Source organism: Equus przewalskii, chromosome 3 (genome assembly GCF_037783145.1).
Source record: "Equus przewalskii isolate Varuska chromosome 3, EquPr2, whole genome shotgun sequence".
NCBI lineage: Eukaryota > Metazoa > Chordata > Mammalia > Perissodactyla > Equidae > Equus > Equus przewalskii.
Genome location: NC_091833.1, coordinates 53,582,586 through 53,609,714, shown reverse-complemented (window position 1 = coordinate 53,609,714; position 27,129 = coordinate 53,582,586). Strand labels below are relative to the sequence as shown.

Below are 27,129 nucleotides of genomic sequence, written 5' to 3'. Positions count from 1 at the left end.
CATTTGGATTTTATGTTTTGAGAAGATCAATCCATGTGAAGAATTATTTGGAGAGATGTGGGAAGGCAGGGCAGAGTGGATGCAGGGAGACCAGTCAGGGGACAATTACAGTGATCCAGGCAAGAGACTGTGGGAGCGCGGCCCAGAGCGTCCGAGTGCAGGGATGTGGTCGAAAGCAGCCTACACAACCTGCCTCTCTTTGCCTCGGATTCCTTTTTTGCAAAAGGGGAGTTAAATTACTTAATTCAAAGGCATGTAAGAATCAGAGATAAAACATATAAAGTGTCTAGAGGGTGTCTGAAACATGAGTGTGATAAATAAACACCTGGAGGCTCCCTGAATCCTATGGCCCAAATGGTATGTTCTCTTACCAAGTCCTGGACTTTCTTTCTCTTCCCCCAAAGTACAGACCTAGTCTCTCCATCAGCAGAGGCTCACCTCTACCCTCCTGCCTCCTGACCTCACATTCTTGCCCTTCTTGCCTCTCACCCCATCCCACCTGGCTGTTCCAGTCCAGAGGACTTGACTTCTGCTTCAACTCTAACTGTAAAGACTTTCCTGGTTCTGCACCCTGTCTGGAATTCCAGCCTCCTTCCACAACTAGAGCTGTGTTGTGAACTCCTACCTGAGGAGCAGGAGGAACCAGATGGCCTGTCCTCAGATCAGGGCCCAGCAGCTCAAGTCCTGCCTCCCGTGCGCAGGCTTAGAACACCAGCTGTTTACCTGCTAACCTGAACCCACTGCTGCCTGGACTTCTTGCTGCTGCGCTCCAGCTGTTAAAACAGACTTGAAATGCAGCAGCTATGCCCTGCGGATCCTGCATCAGCAGGCGGGTAGAACCACACCCTTGTGGCCAAGACAGTTCCCCAGTCTCCCTGTTACCGGAGTGCCCTGGTCTCAAGGGAAGCTCCAACTCTCTCCCAATTCTATTGCCTTTTGCTGAGTCTTAACTCGTGACATGTACAATAATTTTCAGATGTATGTATTATGAATACTACCCCCTGCCTTTTCTTGTTTTTAGTAACGACTTTTGAAGAGAAATTTTAATTCTGATGAAGTCAATTTAATTGATTTTTTTTCTTTCATGATTTTTGTTTCCCACGTAAGAAACTTTTGCCTAGCCCAAAGAAAGGACAATTTTTCTCTTACATTTTCTTCTAGAAGTTTTATTTTATCTTTTAAGTTTAGGTCTATGATTCATTTTGAGTTAATTTTTCTGAACAGTGTGATGTAAGAGTAAAGGTTAATTTTTTTGCTGTCCCATGTGGATATCTAATTGTTCCAGCACCATTTATCAAAAAAATTATCCTTTCTTCATTTAAATATCTTGGCACCCTAGTTGATCATGTATGTGTGGGTCTAATTCTGGACTCACTGTTCTACTGGTCTATACATCTATCTTTGCACCAATATCACACTGTCTTGAATACTGAAGCTTTACAGCAGGTCGTGAAGTCAAGTAGTATGAATCCTGTAACTTTGTTATTCTTTACAACATTATTTTTGGCTATTCTACTCCTCTGGATTTCCAAATAAATTCCGGTATCAGCCTGCGATTTCTCCAAAAAGCCTTCTGAGATTTTGATTGGGATTGCACTGAATTTATAGGTCAATTTAGGAAGAAGCAACATCTGAATAAAATTGAGTATTCCAGTTCACGAGCATGGTATCTCTCTCCATTTATTGAGGTCTTCTTTAATTTCTCCCAGCAGTGCTTTAAAGTTTTCAGTGTATAAGTCTGATACATATTAGTTAAATTTATCCCTAAGTATTTCAGGTTTTTTGATCCTATTGTAAATGGAATTGTTTTTCCAATTATTTGTAGCGAGTATATAGAAACACAATTGAGTTTTGTACATTGACCCTGTATCCTGTGATACTGCTAATTACACTCTAGTTTTTTTGTACATTCCTTTGGCTTTTTCTTGAACTCAATGTCACCAAAATAAGACAGTTTTACTTCCTCCTTCCCAAGCTGTATGCCTTTATTTTTCTTCCTGTCTTATTGTACTGGCTACAACTTCTGATACATGTTGAACAGGAGTGTGAGAGCAGACATCTTTTCTTTCCCTGATCTTAGGAAGAAAAACATTTAGTCTTTCACCATTAAGTGTGATGTTACCTATAGTTTTTTTTAATAAACACTCTTTAGAAGGTTGAAGAAGTTCTTTTTCAATCCTAGGTTGTTGAATTTTTATCATGAATGGGTGTTGAATTCCGTCAAAGGGATAATCACACTGACTGAATTGTTAAACCAATTTTGCATTACTGGAATAAACTGATTGCTCATGGCATATTGCTCTTAAAATGTGTTGCTGGATTACCAACGCTTTGGTAAGGATTTTTTTTATCTATGTCTACCAGAGATATTGGCCTGTAGTTTTCTCTTGTCTTATCTTTGCCTAGTTTTGGTATCAGAGTAATGCTGATCTCATAAGATGAGATGAGCACTGTTCCCTCTTCCTCTACTTACTGGAAGGACATGTGAACGAATGGTATTATTTCTTCCTTAAATGTTTGATAGAATTCACCAGTGAAATTGGTTGGGCCTAGCTTTTTCTTTGTGGGAAGGTTTTAAAGTATAAATTTAATTTCTTTAATAGATACAGGTCTGTTTAGATTTTCTACTTCTTCCTCAGTTGATTTTGGGAGTTGCGTCTTTCAAGAATTTTCTCCATTTCATCTAAGTTATTGAATTCATTTTTCAGTGTTCAAGGATACAATTATTCAAGGATAAACCCTTACTATCCTTTTAGTATCTTCAGGATCTTTAGTGATGACCCTCCTTTCATTCCTGATATTGGTAATTTATATGTTCTCTCTTTTCCTCTTCATCAATTCAATCAATAATCTTACTGATCTTTTCAAAGAACTAGTTTGTGGGTTTCATTAATTTTTTCTCTTGTTTGTCTATTTTTTATTTCATTGATTCCTAATTTTAGCTGTATCACATCCTTCCTTCTACTTACTTTGTGGGGGGGTTTTGCATGTGTTTTTTTAGCTTCCTAAAGTGGAACTTAGGTCGCTGACTTTGGATCTTTCTTGTATTCTAATAAGCATTTCAAGCTTCTTCTTAAGCACTTCTTTAGCTGCATGCTACTAATTTTGATATGTTTGCTTTCATTTTCACTCCATTCAAAATATTTTCTCATTTTCCTTGTGATTTCTACTTTGACTACAGGTCAAAGTATGCTATTTATTTTCAAATATTTGGGTATTTCCCTAATATCTTCCTATTATTGATGTATACTATAAGTCTGTTGTCATTAGATACCATACTGTATATGATTTCAATCCTTTGAAATTGACTGAGACTTGTTTTATGGCCTAGAATATGGTCCACCTTGATGAATGCTTCATGTGCATTTGGTGAGTGTTCCACAGACACAATGGCACACTGGAAAGAGTACAAGCCAGCAAGGCAGGAACCTGATTATACTCCCATCTAAATCATAACTCATCGAATGACCTTAAACTAATCACTAATTCTCTGAGTCTGTTACCTAATCTAACATATAAATGTAATAAGACTTGATGATCTTCAAGATCTCTCTCCCTCCTTTATTAATTCCTTGGCAATCCTCCTACTGCAGGTCTTTATTACATTATACATGAATTACTACAACCGCTTCCAAACTAGTCTTGCAATACTTCTGCATACTATCATCCCCATTTCATACATAAGGCAACTGAGTGAGGTTCAAGAGAGAGTTAGTAACTTGCCCAGGGTAATAAGAGACAGAGCTGGGACCAGGACACAGGTCTGTGCGATATTTGAGCCCTTGCTCTAAACAACCAAAGAACACTTTTACTAATTCTTCACCGAAGAGTGACCGTGTCACAGCTCTTCAGTCTGGTATTTAAGCATATTCTCCCATTTTCCTCAATCTACAGCACACAGTCTGGCCCAAGCTTTCCCCCCAACTTCTACTCTCCAGGATCTTCAGCCCTCCTCTACAGCTATAACATCAGTCGACTGACTGTCACCTCACATCATTTTAAGATTTCTCATCTTTGATTCTATTTTAAGTACCTGGAATGGCTTAGCCCTTCCCTCTGCTCATCTAAAACCTCTATCTCCTTCAATACCCAGCACTAACTCTTTTACTTCCTGTAGACTTTCACTCTTCCAAACCACCAGGGGATATTATAATATTTCACCATGCATCTGAAGGGACTCAAAAGCTTGTCTCATGGTATCTTTTATTCATTAATTGCCTTTTGTGTTTTCACTTAAACTGTTCAGGTTAAGGAAGGTAAACTGCACAGTGGGTTAGGAGCACTGGTTTTGTAGCTAGACAAAGTTGAATTCAAACCTTGGCTTTGCCACTCTGTGGCCAAGTGACCAGGGCACAAAGTTAAAATTTACTTAAGAATAACCCTAAAAAAGAGGTTTAACTCAAGTCAAGAGTAACCCTAAAAAAGAGAGCTAATTTCTAATCTTAGGAAAAAGAGTATTCCTGTTGTACCTTTTTCTTTTTTTTAAATTTTCTGCCTGATAAGGGTTATACTGATGCCACAATGTTTATAATACCCTAGAATGGTCGCAGGACTACAGACGAACATTACTCTACACAAGGGCAGAGATGCTGGATTATCCCGCAGCAGGACACATGTCTTTACAGCTCCTTGTAGCCCTGATAGTATCTCTCATTTGTAATGGGTGCCCAGTTATGATTTGTTGATTGTTCATATTCCTTACAACTCAAAGGATTAAAAATGCACATATAAATCCACATTCATAATTATCATGTCAAAGATCGTTCTTTTCCACATTAGAAGTTAACATTTTTTCATACTTTACAGTTTCCACACTTTTTTTTTTTTTGAGGAAGATTAGCCCTGAGCTAACATCTGCTGCCAATCCTCCTCTTTTTGCTGAGGAAGGCTGGCCCTGAGCTAACAACCATGCCCATCTGCCTCCACTTTATACATAGGACGCCTACCACAGCATGGCTTGCCATGTGGTGCCATGTCCACACCCGGGATCCGAACCTGCGAACCCTGGGCCGCTGAAGCAGAACGTGTGAACTTAACTGCTGTGCCACCAGGCCGGCCCCTTTTCATAACTTTTTAACTTCTATTAATTCAGGTAATAGTAATAAGATTTGAAAATATTAAAAATTACCTTCAAACCAATCAAAGAGAGAAACAAAGTCTGGATTCCCTTGGTGAATTCTTGAACAAGATGGCTATAACAGTTTTCCAATGGTCTGCTTATTAACTCCAATACCTACAGAAGTTAAAGCAATATTATGTTTGGTGTTATTACAAGAAATAAATGGTGTTCCACATAAAATTTTATATTTTGCATAGATCTTGTGGAGGCAGGCAGGGATAAAAAACATAAAGACAAAAAAAATTAGAATTTAGCAGGTGTTCTTATAAAAATGGAAGAAAGATAAACATGGAAAATACTTTTCATTATTTGCCTGAAATACAAAAGTATTCAAACTACTCTTCCTAAGCCTTAATCACAGAGATTAAGAAAACATTATTTAAAGGAATATTAACAATTAATTTTTAGAAGATGATCTTATAAAAGGGCCAGGACAAAGACGAAAAAAAGAAGACCAAACAACCAATCAACAAGCAGAGGGAGTATTACCTTTTGCTTGTCCTTTTCTTGCAATATAAGGATACTCTCCCCAGTAGAATCTATTCCAGCACGGCCGGCTCTGCCAATCATCTGTTTATACTGATTCCTCTTTAAAAATTCCTTAGCAACATAGGGCGCTCTTAAAATAACTCTGTGGAATTAATAAAATTAATTCAAAGTGATACTCCATCTACAGCATTACCACCTATTTTTAAACTCTTAATAATGTCATTATATCTATGTGATATTAAACATGATGACATAGTAACTCAAAATAATAAATAACTACTATTTACCAAGAATCTATGATGTCCTAGGTTCTTTATGTACCTTATCTATAATTCTTAAAAAATTCTTGGTAATAATATTCTTTTTATTTTTTTACAAATGGGCTAACCGAAGCACAGACAAGTTAAGTGGCTTACCTCAATTCACAAAACTAGTAATTACCGGAACCATGATCTGAACTCAAGGCTGCTTAGCTGCAAATCTTATGATCAATCCACTAGATCAACAGTCTCCAAAGATTTTTGATTTTATACTCCGTCAATGAAAAGTCTGACCAGGTACCACCAACATATGCATGTTTGTTTATGAATTTATACTGTTGTCAACTATAGAAAATTGCACATTTCAACTGTTTTTGACCTATATAAATGGTTATTTCAATCCTGCTCACATATATAGAAGTCATTAGCCAGCTTTCCTGTTCGAATGTGAGAGAAATCTGTCATTTGCCTATACTAACCAACCTACTCTTTATTTATAAATCTCAATGGATAGCCAAGATTACCAAACACTTGAAGAAAAATAACAACATAAAAGAAAAATAATAAGAACATAAAGAATAAATGTCTGACAGAAGCAGATAATACAGGTATTATTGTTAGAAGCAGATAATACAGTGAACAGAAAAAACTTAAATTTTTTTTTTCTTTTTTTTTTTGCTGAGGAAGATTAGCCCTGAGCTAACATCCGTTACCAATCTTCCTCCACTTTCTGTGTAGGTCACTGCCACAGTATGACTGATGAGTGGTGTAGGTTTGTGCCAGAGATTCAAACCTGTGAACCCGGGCCACTGAAGTGGAGTGCACTAAACCTAAGCTAGAGGGTATTGTATTTACAATATGAGAGCAGACTATTATAAAGAAAGAGCAATAAATGAAGACGGTTCTTGGAAATTAAGAAAAAATTTAAATTAATTTAAAAATTCAATAGAAGGACTGACTAATGAAAGAACCTAGTTAATGGGATACACTTAAAAACGGATTTTGGAGCCAGCCCTGGTGGCCTAGCAGTTAAAGTGTGGCGTGCTCTGCTTTGGCGGCTGGGTTCGGTTCCTGGGAACAGAACCACACCATTCGTCAACAGCCATGCTGTGGCGATGGCAGTTCACATAGAAGAACCAGAAGAACTTACAACTATACATAACTATGTACTGGAGCTTGGGGAGGGAAAAAGGAAGAAAAAAGGAGGAAGACTGGCAACAGATGTTAGCTTAGAGTGAATCTTCTCCTGCAGAAAAACAAAACGAAACAAAAAAACAAAACACATTTTGTTATACAGAAGGCAAAGTTGAAGAAATCACATAGCTCATGTAGATTGAAAAATGTGTAAGAAAAGTTAAGAGATGTGAAAGCTCAACCCAAGAGGCTTCAATCCTATCTAACTGAAGTTACAAAAGGAGAGAACAGAGATAATGGAAGGAAAGAAACAATGAAAGAAATAACCGAAAAAATTACTCTAGATGAAGAGAGGCATCACACTTCAGGTTGTGAGCATGTACACATTGCTAAGCATGATGAATGAAAAGTGGCTAAGCTGGGATACTTGGGATTGTTGAACTAGATTTCTTGGGTTCAAACCTTATTTTTGAAACTCATTCGTTGGGCATGAAGTTGGGTAAGTTATTGAACTGTTCAATGCCTTAGCTTTCCTTTCTACAAAATGTGGATAATAAAATACGACCTTCCTCACAGAGGTGTTGTGAGGAGCTGTTAAGTCAGTGCATGTAAGGCTGATATGACATGGGGGACGGAGCGTAAGAGCTGTAACTATTATTATACACTATGACAAAATTTTAAGGTTAAACAGAAGGGTCTAAAAGCTTCTGGAGAGGAGAAAACAGCAAACCAAAGCAAAAACAAAAATGAGCAATGCTGGCTCCTAAAAGACCTGGAAGAACACTATCAAGTCCCCAAAGAAAAGAAATTGTACGTAGAATTCTTTTCCTAGCAAGGGGTTAAAGTGTGAGGCTAAAATAAAGACACCTTCAGCTATGCAAAGACTCAAAAATTTTTACCTCCAATGCAGCATTTAGAAAATAATTCCTCAAGGACGGCAAAATTAAAAGTGAATCACAGAAGGAAGATGTGGGTTACAAGAGGCAGTGGCAAGCAAAAAAACAACCATAATTTAAGGTAAGTTTAAATATTATTGATTCCAAGATGAAAGAAAGTTAAAAATCTGGAACTAAAATTCTAGGTGATTGCAACATATATGAGGCAATGCAGGAGAATATTCAAATGCTAAGATTCTCGTTATGCTTAGGAGAGGATATAGTTATTGATCGATTCTAAAATGACAGAAAAACATGTTTGATTATAATTGTGAAATTGTAACAGTAACAATTGGAATGAGAAAAGTAGGATATATAACTTCCTTTTTTTCCCTTTAATTTTCTGAAAAATGGAAAACTTAATCAGTGACAGAAGTCAAAAATAAAAGAAAGGATGAAGCTATAATTGGCAAAAGAAATGTAGTCTGAGTATTCAAAGTAAATTTACTAAATGAGAAACACAAGGACCTATCATATTGATAAAATGTATAATTCAGCAATAAGATATTTGGAGTAAATCTTTGTATACCTAAATAATTTTGAAATACAAAGCAAAAACTTCTAGAATTGCAAACAGGAGAAACTGACAACTCCATAATTAAAGTGGGAGACTAACACACCTCTCTGAAATTGACAGGTCAAGGAACTGCAAATAGTAAGAAAACAGAGGAGCTGATAACACAGTAACTGTGATCTCATTGAGATATATAAAACTGCCTACCCAACAGGAAATACGTATTTTTTTTTTAACACTCATGGACAAACGAGAAAAACCGACCACTTATTTAAAAAAAAGTCACAAATTTTAAAGTCACAATTTATAAAGAGCAGAAATCAATTATACAGGCTCATAACTTTGGTAATAACTGAAAAGGTAATCAAGGATCTACTCTAAAAAAAGATACTAGACTCAAAAGTCTTTATGGATGAGTTCTCTAAGGTTTCAATTGAGGAAATCCTCAGGTTAAATAAACTCTTTCAGATCATAAAATTGGTGGAGAGCTTGTCAACTGTTTCTATACAACTAGGATAATAAACCCTAACACCAAAACCAGAGATGGAGAGCACACAAGAAAGAAGGAATTATACTACCAGGAAATCTATTAATGCTGTTTTTCATTAAAATATTAAAGGAAATAAACCAAACAATCAACTCAGCAAATGCTGGAAAAACATCTATAAATTCTCACCTAGTAGTGAGAAAGAGTAAAACAACAACAAATCTCCTGGCGAGCTAGGAATTGGAAAGTTTGGGGCCTGGCCAACAGTTACTTACATCTTACCTTCGAGCTGGTAGGTTAACACCTGCTGCGAGGGTGGATGTGCAGGTGAAAAGGCAGAGCACGCCTGTGGAGTAGGCCTCCTCCAGGAGCTTCCTTTCCTCGCTCGTTAAACCACTGTGGTGATAGGCAACTCCAAACGGGATGGTGCGCTTTAACACAGGACACAGGCTGCCACCGCTGAGGTTCTTCAAGTTCTGAATCACCTCCTGCTTCTCTTTCTCCCTGTGTTTCAGACAGTCCCTAGGAAAAACATCTGTTAGAAATATGAACCCTTGATCTTACAGTGACAACGTGCCTATCATTTTAAATTTAGTACATGCCATGTAAACATTCTTTTTAAAAAAAATGTATTAGTTTTATTGCTATAAGTACAAACAATGTTCTTAGAATTTTGACTCTCATTTCATTAACTATTTAGGCAGTCTCTCTCAACCTTTTTGTGGCTCACAGAGCTCTCTGAAAATCTGATTACAGCAAAGGAAAAAAACAAATGTTCACATAAACACAATACTTTGCATATAATCTCAGAGGGTTCATGGACTTCCTCAAGTTCATTCCTGTATTTTCTATGACTCTCTGGATGCCAGGTCTAGACTTTGCTCCAGATGTTTTCACTAGAATATTTTTTCACTAGAAAACATTATTTTTTCACTAGAACATACATCTTTATTGAAGATGATTTGTCTTATTTTAAGCCATAAATTTTCTTCTCTGAAGATGGAAACATATATATTATTAATTCATATGTACTATATGTAAAACACTGTCTATAAACATTAGCATTTTAGAAGCCTTAACAATATCCTAAAATGTCTCCATATCCAGAAGCACCTATTATTTTAAATTCTTGAAAGAAAGACTAAGAACAACTAACTACTACTTGACTGTAAAGCAACAATTTCTGAATACCAGCAGCAAACAAATATAGTCTAAGATGAAAATATAATACACACAGCCTGAGTTGTTTTAGTTTGCTTCAAGAATAGAGAGCTGTGTCGGGTGTTAACTGCATAGGCCAACAGAACAAGCTGAGGAGTGCAAGGCAAGGAGACAAAAGAACAATGAAGAATTGGGAAGAAAGTGGTAAGGGTCATCAGCACAAGAATGAGAAGTGACGCTGAGTAGGCAGCAGCAGACTTTCTGTTACTGTTTTCCAGCCAGTGTGCCAGGTCCTGAAAGGGATGTACAGCGTGAACCCTTCTCAAGGAATTAAGTCTTATAAAGGGCGAGAATATGGATAATCACCATCTAATTTTAGAGAAAGCAGACATTATTTATAACTGACCAGATAATACATGGTTACGTGGGGAAGGGTTCTGTGGGGAAATTGAGGTCTGAGCTGGGTGTTGAAGAACAGGTGGTAGAGAGCTGGCAATGAAGGCAGAGGAAACAGCATACTAGGCAGAGGGTAAAGCACAATCAGAGGCATGCAAATGGGAAGTTCAAGGCATAAGCGAAGAGGAGAAATAGTGCAGTTTGGACGAATCACAGGGTGAATGAAGAGCAGAAGAAATAAAGATGGAAAAGTAAGTTGACTGAGATCTTAGCCTGAATTCTAGGCTAAGCAGCAGTGACGTATCACTTTTAGGGAGATTTCTAGGGAAACTTCTATGACTGGAGCTTTGGCAGTCGTCAGCAAATAATGTTTAAGAGACTTACTGACTTAGAAGTCAAAAGCAGTAACAGCTACAAAAAAGACAGTAATTTTCCTCAAGATTGAGACAATCCCTTGAGAAAAACCTGTTTTAGTCTTTGCACTTAAATAGACATATAGCCATATTCTACTTCTCAGGTGATTTTGCTGCACCTGCTTCCCCCAAGATTTATGTAAGGAAGCAAATAATTAAGATAAAAGCTGATAGCCCAGGACTCTCAAGAAATCAGGTTTTAAAGCCACCACTGAGATCACAACCTACTTAGCCCTAGATTTCACTTCATAAACATCTAAATTACAGAATAATATAAAAAATTTTGCTCCAAATATGACTCAACACTTTAGTCAACAGCCACCAAAAAAGGGGCTAAACTATACTAAGAACATTCTGCTTATGAAGCAGCAATATGGAAAACATATTTTAGAGGAAGTTTTCCTTCAGGAAGAAAGTGTTAACTCCTATCTCTTTAAGAAAGTATCAAGCACCTGTTACAATTCATTAACTAGCGTTAATGGAGAACCATATTTTTTAAGTGTTTCAGTATTGAACATAAATATTTATGACTCAAATCAACTATTATCATCAAAAGGCAAAATCAGTCAAGGATCTAACTAATAAACCTCATGTCTCCCAGTCAATTGTTAGGCTCTAAATTTCCACATCACTTAGCCAGTGCTACACTACCTTAAATTATTCTAAGAAAATGAGTGATTGGTGAGAAAACCTCAATGACAATTTAATTTCCTTGGGTTTTTATAATCAACATCATCATCGTAAAGGCAGACTATCAGTTACCGAAACGGGAAACTCCTTGACATTATCTCAAACATCTGCACCTTTGTGCTATTCAACAAATTCACCTCTATTTTAGACCAATCCACGACAGCACGATGGGGAGGGAGGTGGAGGATGACTAGATTAGAACCTGAGTACTGGTCTATGAGTAGTGATATAGCACTGGCTAAGGGACAAAAAAAGTCTGAAAAAAATTAGATTAAACTAAACATGAGACAAACAGGTGCAGAAAAACCTGAACTGTTCATACTAAAAGTCACTTTATACTTATCTCTATGAGTATAACACAGCCAATATTAAAATACTATAAAATCACAAACCAATAAATTTCTTAATTACTTAGGAAATTCAGCTTAAATATTTACACAACTTAAGTGCAAAGTTTACTAAGAAAACAAAGGCAACAATATTTAATTAAAGAGAACATCAAGCTGAAGATATGATTTGTCCCCACAGGGATTACAGTGATCAGTCCTTTGACTACCTAAGCCAGTGGGTGACCTTGGCTGAATCCTGGACTTGCCTGGGGAGCTTTACAGAACAATGATGCCTGGGTCCCACCCCCCGAGACACTGAATCGTCTAGGATGTAGCCTGGGCAGTAGGATTTTTAAAAGTCCTCGAGATGATTCACTGTGCAGCCAAGGTTGAGAATCACTGACGACTAAGCCATTATATTAGTTAGCATTCTCTTACATGCAGCCTTAGAATTTTTCTCTGGCTATTTTACATACGTGAATTTCATAGTTAAACTTTCTTCAAGGTCAAGGCCTTTAGAATCTAGTATATCAATTTAATATAATGTTCTGCAAGAAATAATTAGTGCTTATTAAATAAACTGAATACACAGCATGTAAATCATGACAAAAATAAAACAGAACACAGTATTTCTAAAAGACTAACATACTTGCTTAAAATTTTGCATATCATTTCTGCCACATTTTCACAGTTCTTCTTAGTGGGACAAAAAACTAAGCAGGAATAATTGGGAATAACTTCCGTCACCAATGCTACCAAGTGATCAGGATCCATCTTTTTCAGAGTATCAGAGTACTGCAGGACAAGAGGTAGGAACAAGGTAGTTAGCAACCATGAACATCTGTCATTTTACCAGTGTGCTCTGAAAGGAAACCAAACCATCCATAATTCTGAACTTCTCATTTAATAAATCTGATAATTTAAAAAGAAAGATGGAACCTATATAAAATATCAAAATTTTAAGTCCTACATTTCTGTTAGGTTATTAGGATTTCGTTAAGGTATATTTAGTTTTAAATTAAAGCAGTGAAAATAGTTAATGTTATTAATAACCCCACTGCATGCCCATCTTCACCAAAGCAGAACAAAAAAGTACTCAGTGAGAAACACAGACTGATCCTAATAACAGTCAAAGGACTGTGTAAGTAAGATATATCTTTACTATTACTAAGGGTTTTCAAAAACAGAGATTCAATCGTTCCATAGGACATATTTTCAGAAATAAAAAATATATTTATCAAGCAGATATAAGGAACTCAAAGAACATGAAGAAAGACGTAAAGTTATTTAAAATCTTCTTTTGACTTTACTGAAAACTGATACAGATTTAGAATATACCTTCAGAGAATTCTAAAACAGTTGTGAAATCCCTTTCTCCTCTTTTGAATATCCTTCATGTAAGTCACAGAACATTAACATGGCAGACATTAACATTCTCATACACCAATATGTGAACTGCATAGCCCACACGTTTCTTTTTGTTGTTGCTGCTAAATGAATAAACATTTAAGGGAGAGGTCTCCAAATTTTCTTAGTTCATGGAGCCCCATGGCCAAAAGAAATATCTATCCAACAGTTTTGTTTATTAGGTAGTTAGGTCCAAACAACTTACTAAGTATGTATTTCCTGACAATGTAGTAGCTGTTTGAATAAGTAGTACATATCAATTGAACGATAAATTACTTTTATTTCACTCAAATAACCACAACAGCCCACTAATGGGATGTGTGCACAACTGGGCACTGGACAGTCTTTCAAAATGTGGAATTAGACTGGACATCGCCACCATCAATTCTCGTCCCATACTGATTTTCACGTGGTATTTGCTTACAGTAACTGCAAAATAACCAACTTCACATAGACATGTGACAGAGAAAGCAATGTCTTGGGCTCTAATGTTGAAATTGGAAACTAACTACCTTGAACCAGTAGTTTGAGTAGTGTTCAACAGATGTCAAGCATCAGCTGTTCCTCTCAAATACCCAACTATCCCGCAGTACCCATGTGAATCTTCTGTGGTGCCCTGGAGCATCCGGGCACAAAGTCTGGGAAACTTGGGTTCGAAGGTTATTAATGTTACCTTATAACCAAGGACACGTGAAAAAGTCATGCCATTCTCAGCTTTGCTGTCAACTTCATATATTGCATCGTTTATTTTCAGATATTCTTTTAATTCAACCTTGAATTAAAAGGACATTTGCAATTAATACCACATATAAATTCCTCTTTCCAGAGTTTTAAATTTTGCAAAATATGTTGTAAAGACTTGTAAAGAAGGACAGCTATATACAGATTTTAGTTTTTCTAAGATATGTAAAACATGCTTTAAGTATTTCCTTTATCATTTCTTGTTTTTAAAGTCTCTTTCTCTGCTTTCAAAATAGGTAATAATATCCTTGAAGAAATACTTTTGAAGTGAATTGCCACATCTTAAAAGGAAACCAGACACTTCTGTATTTGTCACAAGAAGTAAAAATGAGTTAAGTGATCACACTCTTTACCTTTTATTAAGAGTTATTTGTGTTAGTCCTTAAGATTTAAAACTTTCTGTTTTACTAGTCATCACTTTTCATTCTAAATACCACCATTTTATTTTTAAGTATTTGTAGACAAAAAGTTTATAAACATAGCTCAATGCATTTTAAAAGAATAGCATCTAATTTGACAGTTAAGATCAGAAAATCTCTCTTGAAAATTTGCATATTTGGTGCAAATGTAAAAACACCGAATTTCAAATTAAAATTATTTTCTGAAAACCTACTTAGAACATGCACACTGGTAGTGCAGACAGAGTATATGTACTACTACTTTCAACTAAGTACAAATTACAGTTATTTAATTTCTTCATGCCATTTGGGAATACTATTATTGGGCAGTTTAAATTTAAATCCATATGAAGTCTTTTTTTTTTCCTGCTGGGAAAGGTTCACCCTGAGCTAACATCTGTTGCCAATCTTCCCCTCTCTCCCTTTTTCCCCTCCCAAAGCCCCAGTACCTACTTATATATTCCAGTTGTAAGTCCCTCTAGTTCTTCTATGTGAGCTGCCGCCACTGCATGGCTACCAACAGATGAGTGGTGTGGTTCCACACCTGGGAACTGAACTCAGGCTGCTGAAGCGGAGCGTGCCAAACTTTGAGCATTAGGCCAACAGGGCTGGCTCCATATGAAGTCTTAACGTATTAAAAAAGCATTATAACTACCAAAGCATAAATATTTGAAAACGTTTTAACTTTTAAGATAATTTTTTTATGTGCCAATAATTCAAAACATGAATCACTAAATTTTGACCAAATGTAAAAATTTACCTTAGAGAATAAGAAGTGGAAAAATGGAATGGGTCTGGAAAATTACATTCAATAAAGATTCACTGAAGACCCACGGGCCGGGGCCGGCCCAGTGGCACAGTGGTTAAGTGCGCACGTTCTACTTTTTGGCGGCCCAGGGTTCGCCGGTTCGGATCTGAGGTGTGGACATGGCACTGCTTGGCAAAAGCCATGCTGCGGTAGGCGTCCCACGTATAAAGTTGAGGAAGATGGGCACAGATGTTAGCTCAGGGCCAGTCTTCCTCAGCAAAAAGAGGAGGATTGGTAGCAGATGTTAGCTCAGGGCTAATCTTCCTCAAAAGAAAAAAAAAAAGGCCCATGGGCCAGTCACTGTTCCAGGTGCTACAGATAGATTAGTGACTCAAGCCAAGATCCCCAACCCCAGAGTGTTTACATTCTCTAAACACAAACTCTTATTTGTATATAGCCATGGTGATTGGAATTCTGTCCCTTCACTATTCTATAGAATTTTTAGTTGTTGTTGTTGAGGAAGGTCACTGCCACAGCATGGCCACCGACAACTGGTGTAGGTCCATGCCCAGAAACCAAACCCAGGCTGCCGAAGTGGAGCACGCTGAACTTAACCACTAGGCCACGGGGCCAGCTCTACAATTTTTTTACATAGTACGTTTGCTACTTCTCTAAGTAAGATGCTACAGAACAAATCAATACAGTGTAAACCTGAGGTACATACTGGTCTAAACTGACTGGTGTAATACTCTGCTTGAAGGAACTCTTGCAGGTCTTCAACATTGCTCAACGTTGCACTCATACCAATAATTTGAGTTGTTTCTAAAAAAAAAAAAAATCCAAAGTATCGAGAAAAATTTGTTTTTTAGTACATCATAGTAATTTTAGCAACTTTTTTGGGTTCTGAATTCTTCCTGAGTGATTTGGGAAAGGTGGGGGTGGAGGGGTAGAGGAGGGAAAAGGTAAGAAAAATACAAATATATTTTGTTGTTAGTGACACAAAGTCGATTCTGATTCTGACCCCTAGTGATTCTGTGTACAGCAGAGCAGAACCCCGCCCAGTCTTTTTGCGCCATCCTCTCACCTTCTGGCACTATATAGGACAATGCTCCACTGCTACTCACAGGGTTTTCACGGCCAATTTTTCATAGGTGGGTGGCCAAGTCCTTCTTCCTAACCTGTCTTAGTCTAGAAGCTCTGCTGAAACTTGTCCACCATGGGTGACCCTGCTGGTATATGAAATACTGGTGGCATAGCTTTCAGCATCATAGGAACATGCAGCTGCCACACAGTATGGCAACCAACAGATGGGTGTGGTTCTCTGACAAGGAAGCAAACCCAGGCCACAGCAGTGAGAGCCCTGGTAGTCTAGTGGTTAAGATTCAGTGTTCTTATCGCTGCAGCCGGGGGTGAGGGAACCACGCCACCCTTCTGTCAGTTCTCATACTGTGGTGGCTGTGTGTTGCAGTGATGCTGAAAGCTATGCCACTGGTACTTGACAGCATTAACAACAATAAATCTATTACCAGAGTATTAATCCAGCAATACGCTTGTTGCTGACTAGCTGGACCATCATTATGAAGAGTTAAACATGTTCCACAGGTACGGCTATAGGCAGATGTACAGCATAGGACGCAGGGCTGAATGGGTCCCGAACTCTTGTCACATTAAAGTCCTTTATGGGATCTTGCTATCAGGCTGTTAACTTTTCTTTTTTTTTTTTTTTTTAAATAAAGGTGGAGTGAAACTCATGAATCTGCATGACTTTCTGGGCAGTACAAAATGGCTGCTTTCCATAGACTTGGCTATTGAATGGAAAATCAAAGAAGCATTCTTAGCAAATACTTCTTCACAGCTGCTATCCTTTGTCTTGAAATTATTGTTCAAGACGTTATCCAAAAGAGGAATATGTGTTGTCTCTTCCCACTCCATGAGGGTGGACTATGAGGCTGATGAGGTGAGCATGCAGCCAAATCAAGAAAGGCTGTGCTAAGAAATTTGGGATTTATGCAGAAACAAAGGGAAGGTATTAAAGGATTGTAAGTAGCAAAATAAACTAATTGGATTTGCATCTGGGGAAGATCATTCTAACTGCACAGAGAAGATGGATTTGGTGGGGGAAAGGGCAGGGATCAAGACTGAAGCCACACAAAAGAGCTTGATGATTTCTGTGGGAATTTGGTAAGAGAGGATGAGGTATTGAACTGAAGATTTAGTAGTAAAGAGCAACAGGACGGAGAGGATTTAAAAATATATTTATGAGGTAAATCAGGATTTGGCTGCTGACAGAATGTACAAGAGTAAATATTAAAAGATTCTGGCTTGGTTGGCTGGATGGCTGGCAAGTGGTGGCACGGAATTCAGTCTGAAGAATGGGTCTGAAGGAAATGAGTTAGACTTGCACACGGTGAATCTGAGCTATTCACAGGATATTCAAGTTGGAGTGCCCAGCTGGCAGATGATATTACTCAGAAGAGAGGTGAAAGCTGGAAATACAGATCAGGACCCATCAGCACACAGGAAGCACTTGAAGACATGAGTGTGGATGAGAATTAGTAGAAACCGCATGAAGCAGGAAACAAGAGAAGAGACTAAGATGCATCCACAGTAACACCAATGTACATAATACGCTTAGAAAGTGGTGTCACAGGGAGAACAAGAGGAAGAAACTAAAGAGACTCATTTCATCCAAATATCTATTAAGTGCAACGCACTGATAATAGAAAGACAAATAAGCATACAGCAATAGCAAACACACGTCCATTATGTGCAGGTACTATGCTAGATGCTTTACAAAGATTAACTCATGTCATCTTTACAGCAATTCAGTGATGAAGGTTCTACTACTGTCATCCATTTGTGACGCACGAGGAAACAGAGGTACAGTTACTGTAACTTGACAAGATCACAATGCAGTGAAAGTGAGCCAGGGTTTGAATGCAGCTCCAGAGTCTGTCCTCAGCCATCATGCTGCACTAGCTCTCAGTGCTAACACATGACCCCTCACACAGAGAGAGGAGGGGTCTCACACTAAGAGAGAATGAAGTCTCAGCACCCAAAGGAAAAAAATGATAAACAGTCAAACACTGAAGAAAAACCAAGACAAGGACATTCAGTATACGCTGGATTTGACAAGCAGGGGATCACGCTCCTCTTTTCCTCTGCTCTACATTGTTTCATAGAGCTGTCACCATCTGACACACCATGTTTACCTGTTTATCTGCTTATTGTCTGTTCACTTTCATTAAAATATAGGTTTGATGAAGCCAAAGACTTTGTTTTATTCACTGCTGTATCCCTAACACTTAAAATAGTGCCTGGCATACAGTAGGTACTCAATAAATATTTTTTGAATGAATGATTATAAAGTGCTACAACCTGCCTAAATATCATTACTATCAAAATTTTTAAAATAATTTTAAGATTTGACCTTTATAATTAATAATTTTTCCATATACAAGGTATTGCAATACCTAACAACTAATAAGTTATTGTAATAGCATATCAGTAAATAATAGAGAAGACATTTAGAATAAATGCTTCATATATATTTGAAGACTCTAGTGCTGCAAAATGGCTCCTTAAATTGAGTACTTAAATATGCTGCTTTGTTAGGATGATGATGATATTGACGGTGGTGGCAGCAGCAAACTCTTATTGATTGCTATGTGCTGGGCATTGCTGAATGCTTTACATGTGTTAACTCATATAATCCTCCCCAAATCCCACCAGGTCAGTACCATTATTATCCCCATTTTACAGATGAAGAAACAGAGAGGTTAAGTCATCTGCCTAAGCACAAACAGCCACTAAGTAGAGGATGATCATGGGGGGGATGTCTTCAAATGTTAATTTCATTTATCCTCATCCATTCTTCCAACAAAAATTTATAAGCCTACTTTAGAAATTAAAAAACTAAGGCAGAAAGCTTAAATAACTTACTCCAGGTTACATAATCTAGCTAGTGCTAGAATTACATCTTTTATAGGTCTCCTGATTATAAATCAGTTGGTGACCACATTTGAAAACATACTTACTGCTAGTGTAGAGGATTTTTGCTAGGGTCATCTCCAGTATGGCCCCACGGCTTCCTTCACCAATCATGTGCAACTTTGAGATTTTAAGAAAAGAGAGAAGAGAAAAGTAAATCTGCATATAGTGCCTCTATAAAATAGTCATATATTTGTATGAAATGAAGAAGGAACTTTGTTTTATAACTCTTAAGCATTTTTCATATAGCAACTAGAGTACAAATGCATCATTTCATTAGTATTTTAAGTTAATAAGGTCTGGGGCCAATGTCCTGACGCATCTGGAATTCATAAGTACTATTATAAAATTGAATACACACACGCATATATTTGCTCTTCAAGAAACACATGACACAAAACCGAATTTAAGATTACCAGGCATGAAATGTCTTCATCTATATTGTCTATATATTAAAAATAAGTTACTTATTCTCATAGAGGTACTAGGCAGATCCACAGAATAATAGATATGTTAGTAGAATAGAAGTCTTGATAAATTAAAAGTAGTAACCAACCTCATCTACAACAACCAGACCCAGACTGCCAATCCTTCCAGTTTCAATCAAGGAGTTCACCAGACTATGCCCTTTTTCAATAGTGGCAATGTAGAGCGATTTCTTTTCCCTTCTTTTAATTGGAGGAAATCTTCCTTTGCTTCCCGCATATTCTTCAACAAAGAAACCCAGTTCTACACCAAAGCTTGACAAACCTGAAATCTAGGATATTAGTTAAAACAAACAAACAAACCAGATAAATAAGAACTCTATTAATGCTCAAGGGACTTTAAAAAATCTAAAAATGGTGTTTAAAACCAATCAATGGGAACAAGATCTCAGATAAGACATACATATCTAAGAAATGTCATAATTAATGTGTTGTTCTTTGCAAAATGAATACAACTTTTAAACTACATAATGTGAAGATAAATTTGAACTGTCTCCCATTATGTAATAAAAATCACAATAATTCATTTATTTCAATAAAATAATTGGTTAGTTTCTGCTTGAAAAAGCAGGCAAAATATCAATAGAAGATTTAAAATTGAGTTTAATCCAGCAGTTTAGAAAAACAAAACTCTTTCTGCAACAGGTAATTAGTATTAGAAGAGATTTTCAGTCCTCCATACTGCTTTTGCACATCCTAAAAATACAGATAATTCTCTATTAATAGAGGCACCTCTTCTCAGTCAATAAAAAGTTGTTACATTTATGCTAGTTTTTATATTTTAATGTCTAAATAATATTAGTAGATATCACTTGTTAAAAAAAAATGATACCTTTTCTTGGACAATGGCCACATATGGTAGGATCATTAAAACATCTTTCCGCCGGCAAAGCAGTTCTTGTAGCATTAAAATCTCAGCCACGAGGGTTTTTCCACCACTCGTTGGCAAGGAATATATTAAATTTTTTCTTTCTTGCACAGAATTCAATGTTAAGCAAGTATGTTGCCATTCTGTGGAATTAAGAGAAAAAGCATTATTTTCCCTTTCTACAATCTCAATCTCAAGAAAGTTTCCTATGAAGGAAAGATCAAATCCCTCCATGTGTAGCAATCTTTTCATGATAAATGTAAATATACATCAATATTAAGTGTCAAAAACACCCTATGGAGGCCGGTCCGGTCGTGTAGCGGTTAACTTCATGTGCTCTGCTTGGGTGGCCCAGGGCTTGCCAGTTTGGATCCTGCACGCAGACCTACACACCGCTCATCAAGCCAGGCTGTGGTGGCATCCCACATGGAAGAACCAGAAGGACTTACAACTAGGATATACAACTATGTACTGGGGCTTTGGAGAGGAAAACAAAAGAGCAAGATTGGCAAGAGATGTTAGCTCAGGGCCAAGAGAAAAAACAAAACAAAAACAAAACAACCCAATGTGTGATGTGCACAGCCAGTGAGAGTCTAATACCACTCAGGTCTGGTTAGCGGGGTGGGCAACTAGCCCACCCATTCAACAGCTGCAGACTTAAGTCTAAGATTCCAGCACAGCAGGCAGCAGCCTGCTGGACAAGAAGCACCATCTGGGGGCATCAGAGAAACTAAAGGACAGTACAAGGAACTGTGTGAATTCTGAGGCCTCCCTCATACGTTCTGCAAGGAGATTGTGTAAGCTTCCCTTCCTCATTCATCCAAACACCACCTTAGAGGGAAACAGGGCGAGGAGGAAAAAAAGTCTATGAAGTCTTGTACAAACTAAGGAAGAATACTGAACCAGCTCTCATGGGGAGCTGAACTTTGAATGGCTTGAATACCATTTTAAAATGATAAGACTGTTTAAACCATAAAAGATTAGGATTATTAACTGGCCCATCTAGGGTTTTCACAACCTAGCAAGGTGGAACTCATAAAAAGGATCACATCAGATCCAAAACATGGTGTGAAAACTAGTGTAACTACTCTGTAGGGCAATTTGACAATCTGGATCATCAAAAGTCTTCAAAATGTGTATCAGTATTTTATCACGAGAAAAATGGGCAAAAGATATGACAAGACATTTCACAGGAGGGAGAAATGCAAATGGCTAATAAATACATGAAAAGATGTTCAACTGTTACCTATTGGGTTGGCAAAATAAACAAACAAAAAACCCACAAATAACTACCAAATAAGAACCACCCCACACACGTAAAATCCAGAGCTGACTAGAGTGGGGACAAACAGGCATTCTTGTGTATGGCTGATGAGAGCAAACTGCTACACTCTTTTTGGACAGCAGTCTAGCAAAAATCACAATATCAAAAACAAAACCACACATAGTCTTCAAGCTAGCAGTATTACCCCCAGGACTCTACACCTATAGAAATAAAAGCAAGGGCATATAAACATTATGTGAATACGTTCATCATAGCATTATTTATAAGTAACAAACAACAAATATCGAGGGGGTAAAGGTTGAATGAATTGTCAAACAATCATACAATGTAATTCTTTGCAGCTTGAAAATGCGGGGTAGATTGATTTATATATGCTCAATATACAGTTAGGAGAAAAAAGCAGATCATAAATGTGTGTTGGATACTATGGACCCAATTATGTACAGATATTAGAAAGAATATATGCATAGGGCTGGCCCCGTGGCTGAGTGGTTAAGTTCGCACGCTCCGCTGCAGGCGGCCCAGTATTTCGTTGGTTCAAATCCTGGGCACAGACATGGCACGGCTCATCAGACCACACTGAGGCAGCATCCCACATGCCACAACTAGAAGGACCCACAACAAAGAATATACAACTATGTACCGGGGGGGGGCCTTGGGGAAAAAAAGGAAAAAAATAAAATAAAAAAAAGAATATACGCATAGAAAACTTGGCCTTGAATATATTACATTTGTTTTCCAAAACAATTAAATTTTAAAAAGTACTCAGGGCTGGCCCTGTGGCCTAGTGATTAAGTTCAGTGTGCTCTGCTTTGGCAGTCCAAGTTCAGTTCCTGGGCACCGACCTACACCACTCATCGGCAGTCATGCTGAGGCAGCGACTCATACACAAAATAGAGGAAGACTGGCAAAGATGTTAGCTCAGGGCTGATCTTCCTCAAGCAAAAAGAGGAAGATTGGCAAGAGATGTTAGCTCAGTAATGTTCCTCAGCAAAAAAAGAACAAAAAATTAAAAATGACTCATAGAATATATTACAAAGGTATTAAAAATAGTGACTTGAATGACACTTAAGTGACTTTAATTTATTGTGCTTATTGGTGACACCCAAATATATGCAAATGACTATGTATTTTTTTTACTTTAAAAAAACTTAAAAATACTTAAATACTTAAGTTTAATACTTAAATATTAAAAAGTACTTCAGACTGGTATTACCCATTAGTTACCAAACTGCAGATGTTTGTGCCAAAATACAAGTTGACCATATCTACATTTTATCCAACTCAGATTAAACTATAAAATGACGAAAATAATGAACATTTAAGAATATCAGTTATCTTCACACGTTAAAAAAATTAATTATATTAACCTAGTTCTCAACATTTATATAAAACACGTTAATCATGTGATTTTATGATAAAAAGGCAAAAGTAACAGCATAAGGTTGAGATTCTCTAACTCAGTGACTCAAACTTTTGGCACATCAGAACCCCCGGCAGGGCTTGTTAAAGCAGATGGCCAGTTCCCACCCCTAGACGATCAGATTCGGTAGGTCTGGGGGTGGAGCCTGAGAATGTGCATTTCAACAGGGTTCCAGGTGATGCTGATCTTATGGTCCACAAACTGCACTTTGAGAACCACTGCTTTAGCTCAATAAAACGTAGTACACATATTTATGCTTTAAATTGGTCATGTGATTAAGCCAGATTTACAAGTAAAAAGAGATTTAAAAAGTTGTTATTTACTTAAGTTCTTACAAGCTACCAATATAATTACTGATAGTCATTACCGAAGTCTAATTTGGCATGTCCTTGACACAGAACATAACTTGCAAAACAACTATTATTATTATTGTCGTTATCTCTTTTTAATAGATCAGGAACTAAGGCTCAGAGTGCAAAACTAGTTTTTAAGTGACAGGGACAGAACTCATAACTAGGCTGACAACACCCAGCAGTTGAGAACCTACCATAGTGAACCAGGCACAGTGCTAGCTACATAAGAAAAAGATGAGTTAGATAGAGCCCTGTCCTCACGGTACTCATTCTGACAGGCGATGCAGATGGGAGAAAAGAGGGAAGAAAGTTAACATCTACTTCACGGGCAACAGACACCTTTAGCTCTGAATCTACAAATCTCACAATTTAGAATTTACTAGACTCTTGCACAGTCTTATATTAGACTTTGTTTCCTGTAGTCCTGTTACTCCAACCTGATTGTCTTCCGAGACGAGAACCCATGTTTTCATATGGTTCATAGGATACTAACACAGGAGTTTCAGAAATACTTAGGAAGTGACTAGTTGGTAGGCTGATCTTCCAGGATGGTAGGAACTGTCCCTTCGTGGTTTAAGATGACAGATATTTGAAAGGACCCAGGACTTTTGAAAAACATTACAAGATACACTAATTGTTATTAATACTATCTCTTTGCACTTAAATCTTAACTTCAGCTGTCTTTAAAGATGTTTCGTTTTAATCATTAACTTCTTTCACTCAAGACATCTGAGTAGTCAGAATTTCAACAACTAAGTGTTGGTAGAGAAGTCAGAGCCAGCCAGGAAAGACCAGCTAAGAAAACTGATGAACAGCTAGACATTCAGAGAGAAAACCAGGAGAGCAACGTCAAGACGTCAAGAAATGACTGTTTCATGAAGGGTCGGGTAAGTTGTGTCATGTACGCTAATAAGAAGTCAGGTAAGGTAAGAACTAAAAGTATCACTGGGTTTAGACAGTGAAGTCATTACATCTTAAGTGAGAGCACAGAACACAGAGTTGGAGTGGGCTGGGAGTTACTCAGGTGAGGAAAAGGAGACAGCAAGGATAACAGGTCTGAGAAGTATGACCACATAGGGAAGGAAAAAGGTTCACTAGTAGCAAGACAGAGATGGAAAGCTGAGAGAGAACTGATATTTTGATCTGCTTTTAAGATGAGAAATATGACCATGGAAGTATCTGATTTCTATTGATATGCACCAATATTATGGTAATGATGGTAATTTTTTTTTAATTCCAGCAAAAACATTACCATATAATTTTTCAATTCCCTTGAATTGAACATAAAGGTCTCTCACTTTGCTGGGTAATGAATAAAAAGGACCAAGATCATCTGATAATGACTCAATTGTTTTCTTAGCAACATTAATTTCTTCAGACAGGAGAGTCTCTTTGAGCTGTTTAGTCCTAGAAAATATTGGTGTTTGGGCCTTGGCATTTCCAGTCATGGTACTTTTTAGATGATCTTTAAGACTTTTTTTCCTATTCACATCTGAACTAGTTTTGACTGTAGAAGACGATTCATCAATTTGCTGGGGTTGCTCTATGCTACTACGGGGCAATTCCTCATTCACAGTCTTGTGAGAGGATGAGTTCCAATCCCTCTCTTTAGTAGACTGATCACCCAAATCATTTAAGGAGTTCTGCAAATTTTCAAAGTATAAAACCTGGGAAGAAGGTACATCACACAAAAGATCAGCTCCAGATTCAGTAGAGACATCTTCGTACTCGCTCTGGTTCTTTGTGTGCACATCTGTTTTTAATTCTGTAAAGTTGTCTAAGGTAGTAACGCTGAGTTTATGTTTGATGCTGTCTGAACAAAGATCTTCAGTGGCAACGTCTGTAGCATGTTCCCTACGTTCAGGAAGTTGCATATATTTTTGTTCCAGGTCATCAAGTTGAGCTAAAAAAGAGTTTTCAGCAAAGCTATCATAGTCATCAAACATGTCCTCTTCACTGTCATAACTCTGGAAAGAAAACAAAAAGATTTATGGTCAAGCCTAACTTCATTAAAAATAAAAGTTCCAGCCTAGAGCTATACCAGGTATAAATATATGGTCACAAATGAATCATAGACTTAAATGTAAATCACCCTATGAATTAGCTATCATCCCCTTTTTATAGATGAAGAAATGGAGGCCCAGAGAGGGTAAGTGACTTGTCTAAACTGCACTCATAGTGTATAGTGATGCTGGGATCCTAATTCCTAAGCCAGTACTAAATCCTTAAAGCGGTAGCAGAACTGATAGACATCAATTGGGATGTCATCTCACTAGAAGTTTCTGATTACTGCAGTACCCTCACCTCTCCCACACTCCAATCTACAGAAGCTGGCCTGTAACTAAATCATGTTTGTACTACTGGACACTCCAAGGAGATTCTGTTCCTAGGAATTTGGAATCGAGAGGGAGTCTGCACACTGACTCATGGTGCTGTAGTGAACGGAAGAGATGTAAATCTGGAGACAGCAATATAGTGCAGTGACTAAAAACACAGGATTTGGTGTCAGAAGCGTAGTTTCTTAACTTCTCAGGGCCTGACTCTTGTTGTAAAATCCAGATAACGTAAATAGTTTAACGAATTACCCGGCACATAACGGGCCTGCAATAAATGGTAGATTTTATTAGTACAGCAGGAGCAGCCTAAGTTCAACGTCTAGGTTTGCGTCTCAGTCATGCTTATTTGCTTCGTGCACAACTTCTATGTCTCTCGGTCTTCGTTTAATATCTACATAAAAATCGGGATAACGAGGCAACACCTAGCCAGTGAGGATTACCAGCGATAACAAAGGTGAGCAAATGAAGGCTATTTGGTCAAATGAAGGATAATTGGTCAATTACTGGCACCTGAGAAGGGAACGGCCAAAATTTTGGAGTTTCCTGTTCCAAGCCTGCTATGGCTGGTCTCCCACTCCCCGTTCAGTGGGTATGCGCGGTAGGAAACCTGGGTTTGCATCATCATCCCAAAGGCGGGACATGGGACGAAGAACTGGGGGAATCTGAGAGCTGAGGGGGGCTGTACCTCGACTGGTTGCACGCCCACGGTTTTCCGCCGCCTCCTCCCAGCCCCCATCTCCTTCTCCTCTTGTTCTTCCTTTTCATCCCCCGGCTTGAGCTCGGCCGCGGTGGGGGCGGCAAAAATGCTGCCTAGGCTGGGACGGGTCCTTTTGCGGACAGACACCCGCCGGCGGATGCGAGAACCACCTTCGTCCATGGCAGGGGCTGACGGCCCTGCCCAAATGTCGTCCCCCGGGACCCAGCCGCCAAACCCCAGTCGAGCAGCGAGTAGAACACAGGCCGCGGACAGCAACAGGGCGAAACTGCGCTCGCCCCTCCATCCACCTTTGGGAAAGACCACCAATTAATCTTCAGGGCTCTCCGACCGGAAGCGGAGACAAGCGTAGGAGCCCGCCTTCTTCTCGTCCAATCACAAGCCTCCGGTGCTTGTGGCGCGGTGAGGGTGAGAACCGCCAAGATGCTGCGCAGGCGCATTGAAAACCCCACC

General features: G+C 38.1%; 1 protein-coding gene across 11 annotated transcripts in view; it reads right to left on the bottom strand.

Moving 5' to 3' along the window:
- The window catches only part of HELQ (helicase, POLQ like), a 50,861-nt gene extending 23,766 nt beyond the window's left edge, over positions 1–27,095 (bottom strand). For 5 of the 11 annotated variants that reach the window (XR_544427.2, XR_011538128.1, XR_011538129.1 and 2 more), the window contains exons 1-11: positions 26,647–27,095; positions 24,878–25,592; positions 20,529–20,707; positions 19,768–19,968; positions 19,259–19,331; positions 15,946–16,043; positions 14,008–14,106; positions 12,577–12,722; positions 9,221–9,460; positions 5,609–5,750; positions 5,129–5,233 (exon numbers count right to left, since the gene is read on the bottom strand). Coding sequence is in view for 4 of the 11 variants with exons in the window: in XM_008517196.2 (XP_008515418.2) it covers positions 5,129–5,233; positions 5,609–5,750; positions 9,221–9,460; positions 12,577–12,722; positions 14,008–14,106; positions 15,946–16,043; positions 19,259–19,331; positions 19,768–19,968; positions 20,529–20,707; positions 24,878–25,592; positions 26,647–26,838 (2,190 nt within the window). In the remaining 7 variants the exon portion in view is untranslated. Of the gene's footprint in view, positions 1–5,128; positions 5,234–5,608; positions 5,751–9,220; positions 9,474–12,576; positions 12,723–14,007; positions 14,107–14,926; positions 15,099–15,945; positions 16,044–19,258; positions 19,332–19,767; positions 19,969–20,528; positions 20,708–24,877; positions 25,593–26,646 lie in introns of those variants that run through there. The other 6 variants (XR_011538131.1, XR_011538130.1, XR_011538133.1 and 3 more) reach the window with 6 other exon arrangements.
- Between the last annotated feature and the right edge of the window lie 34 nt (positions 27,096–27,129).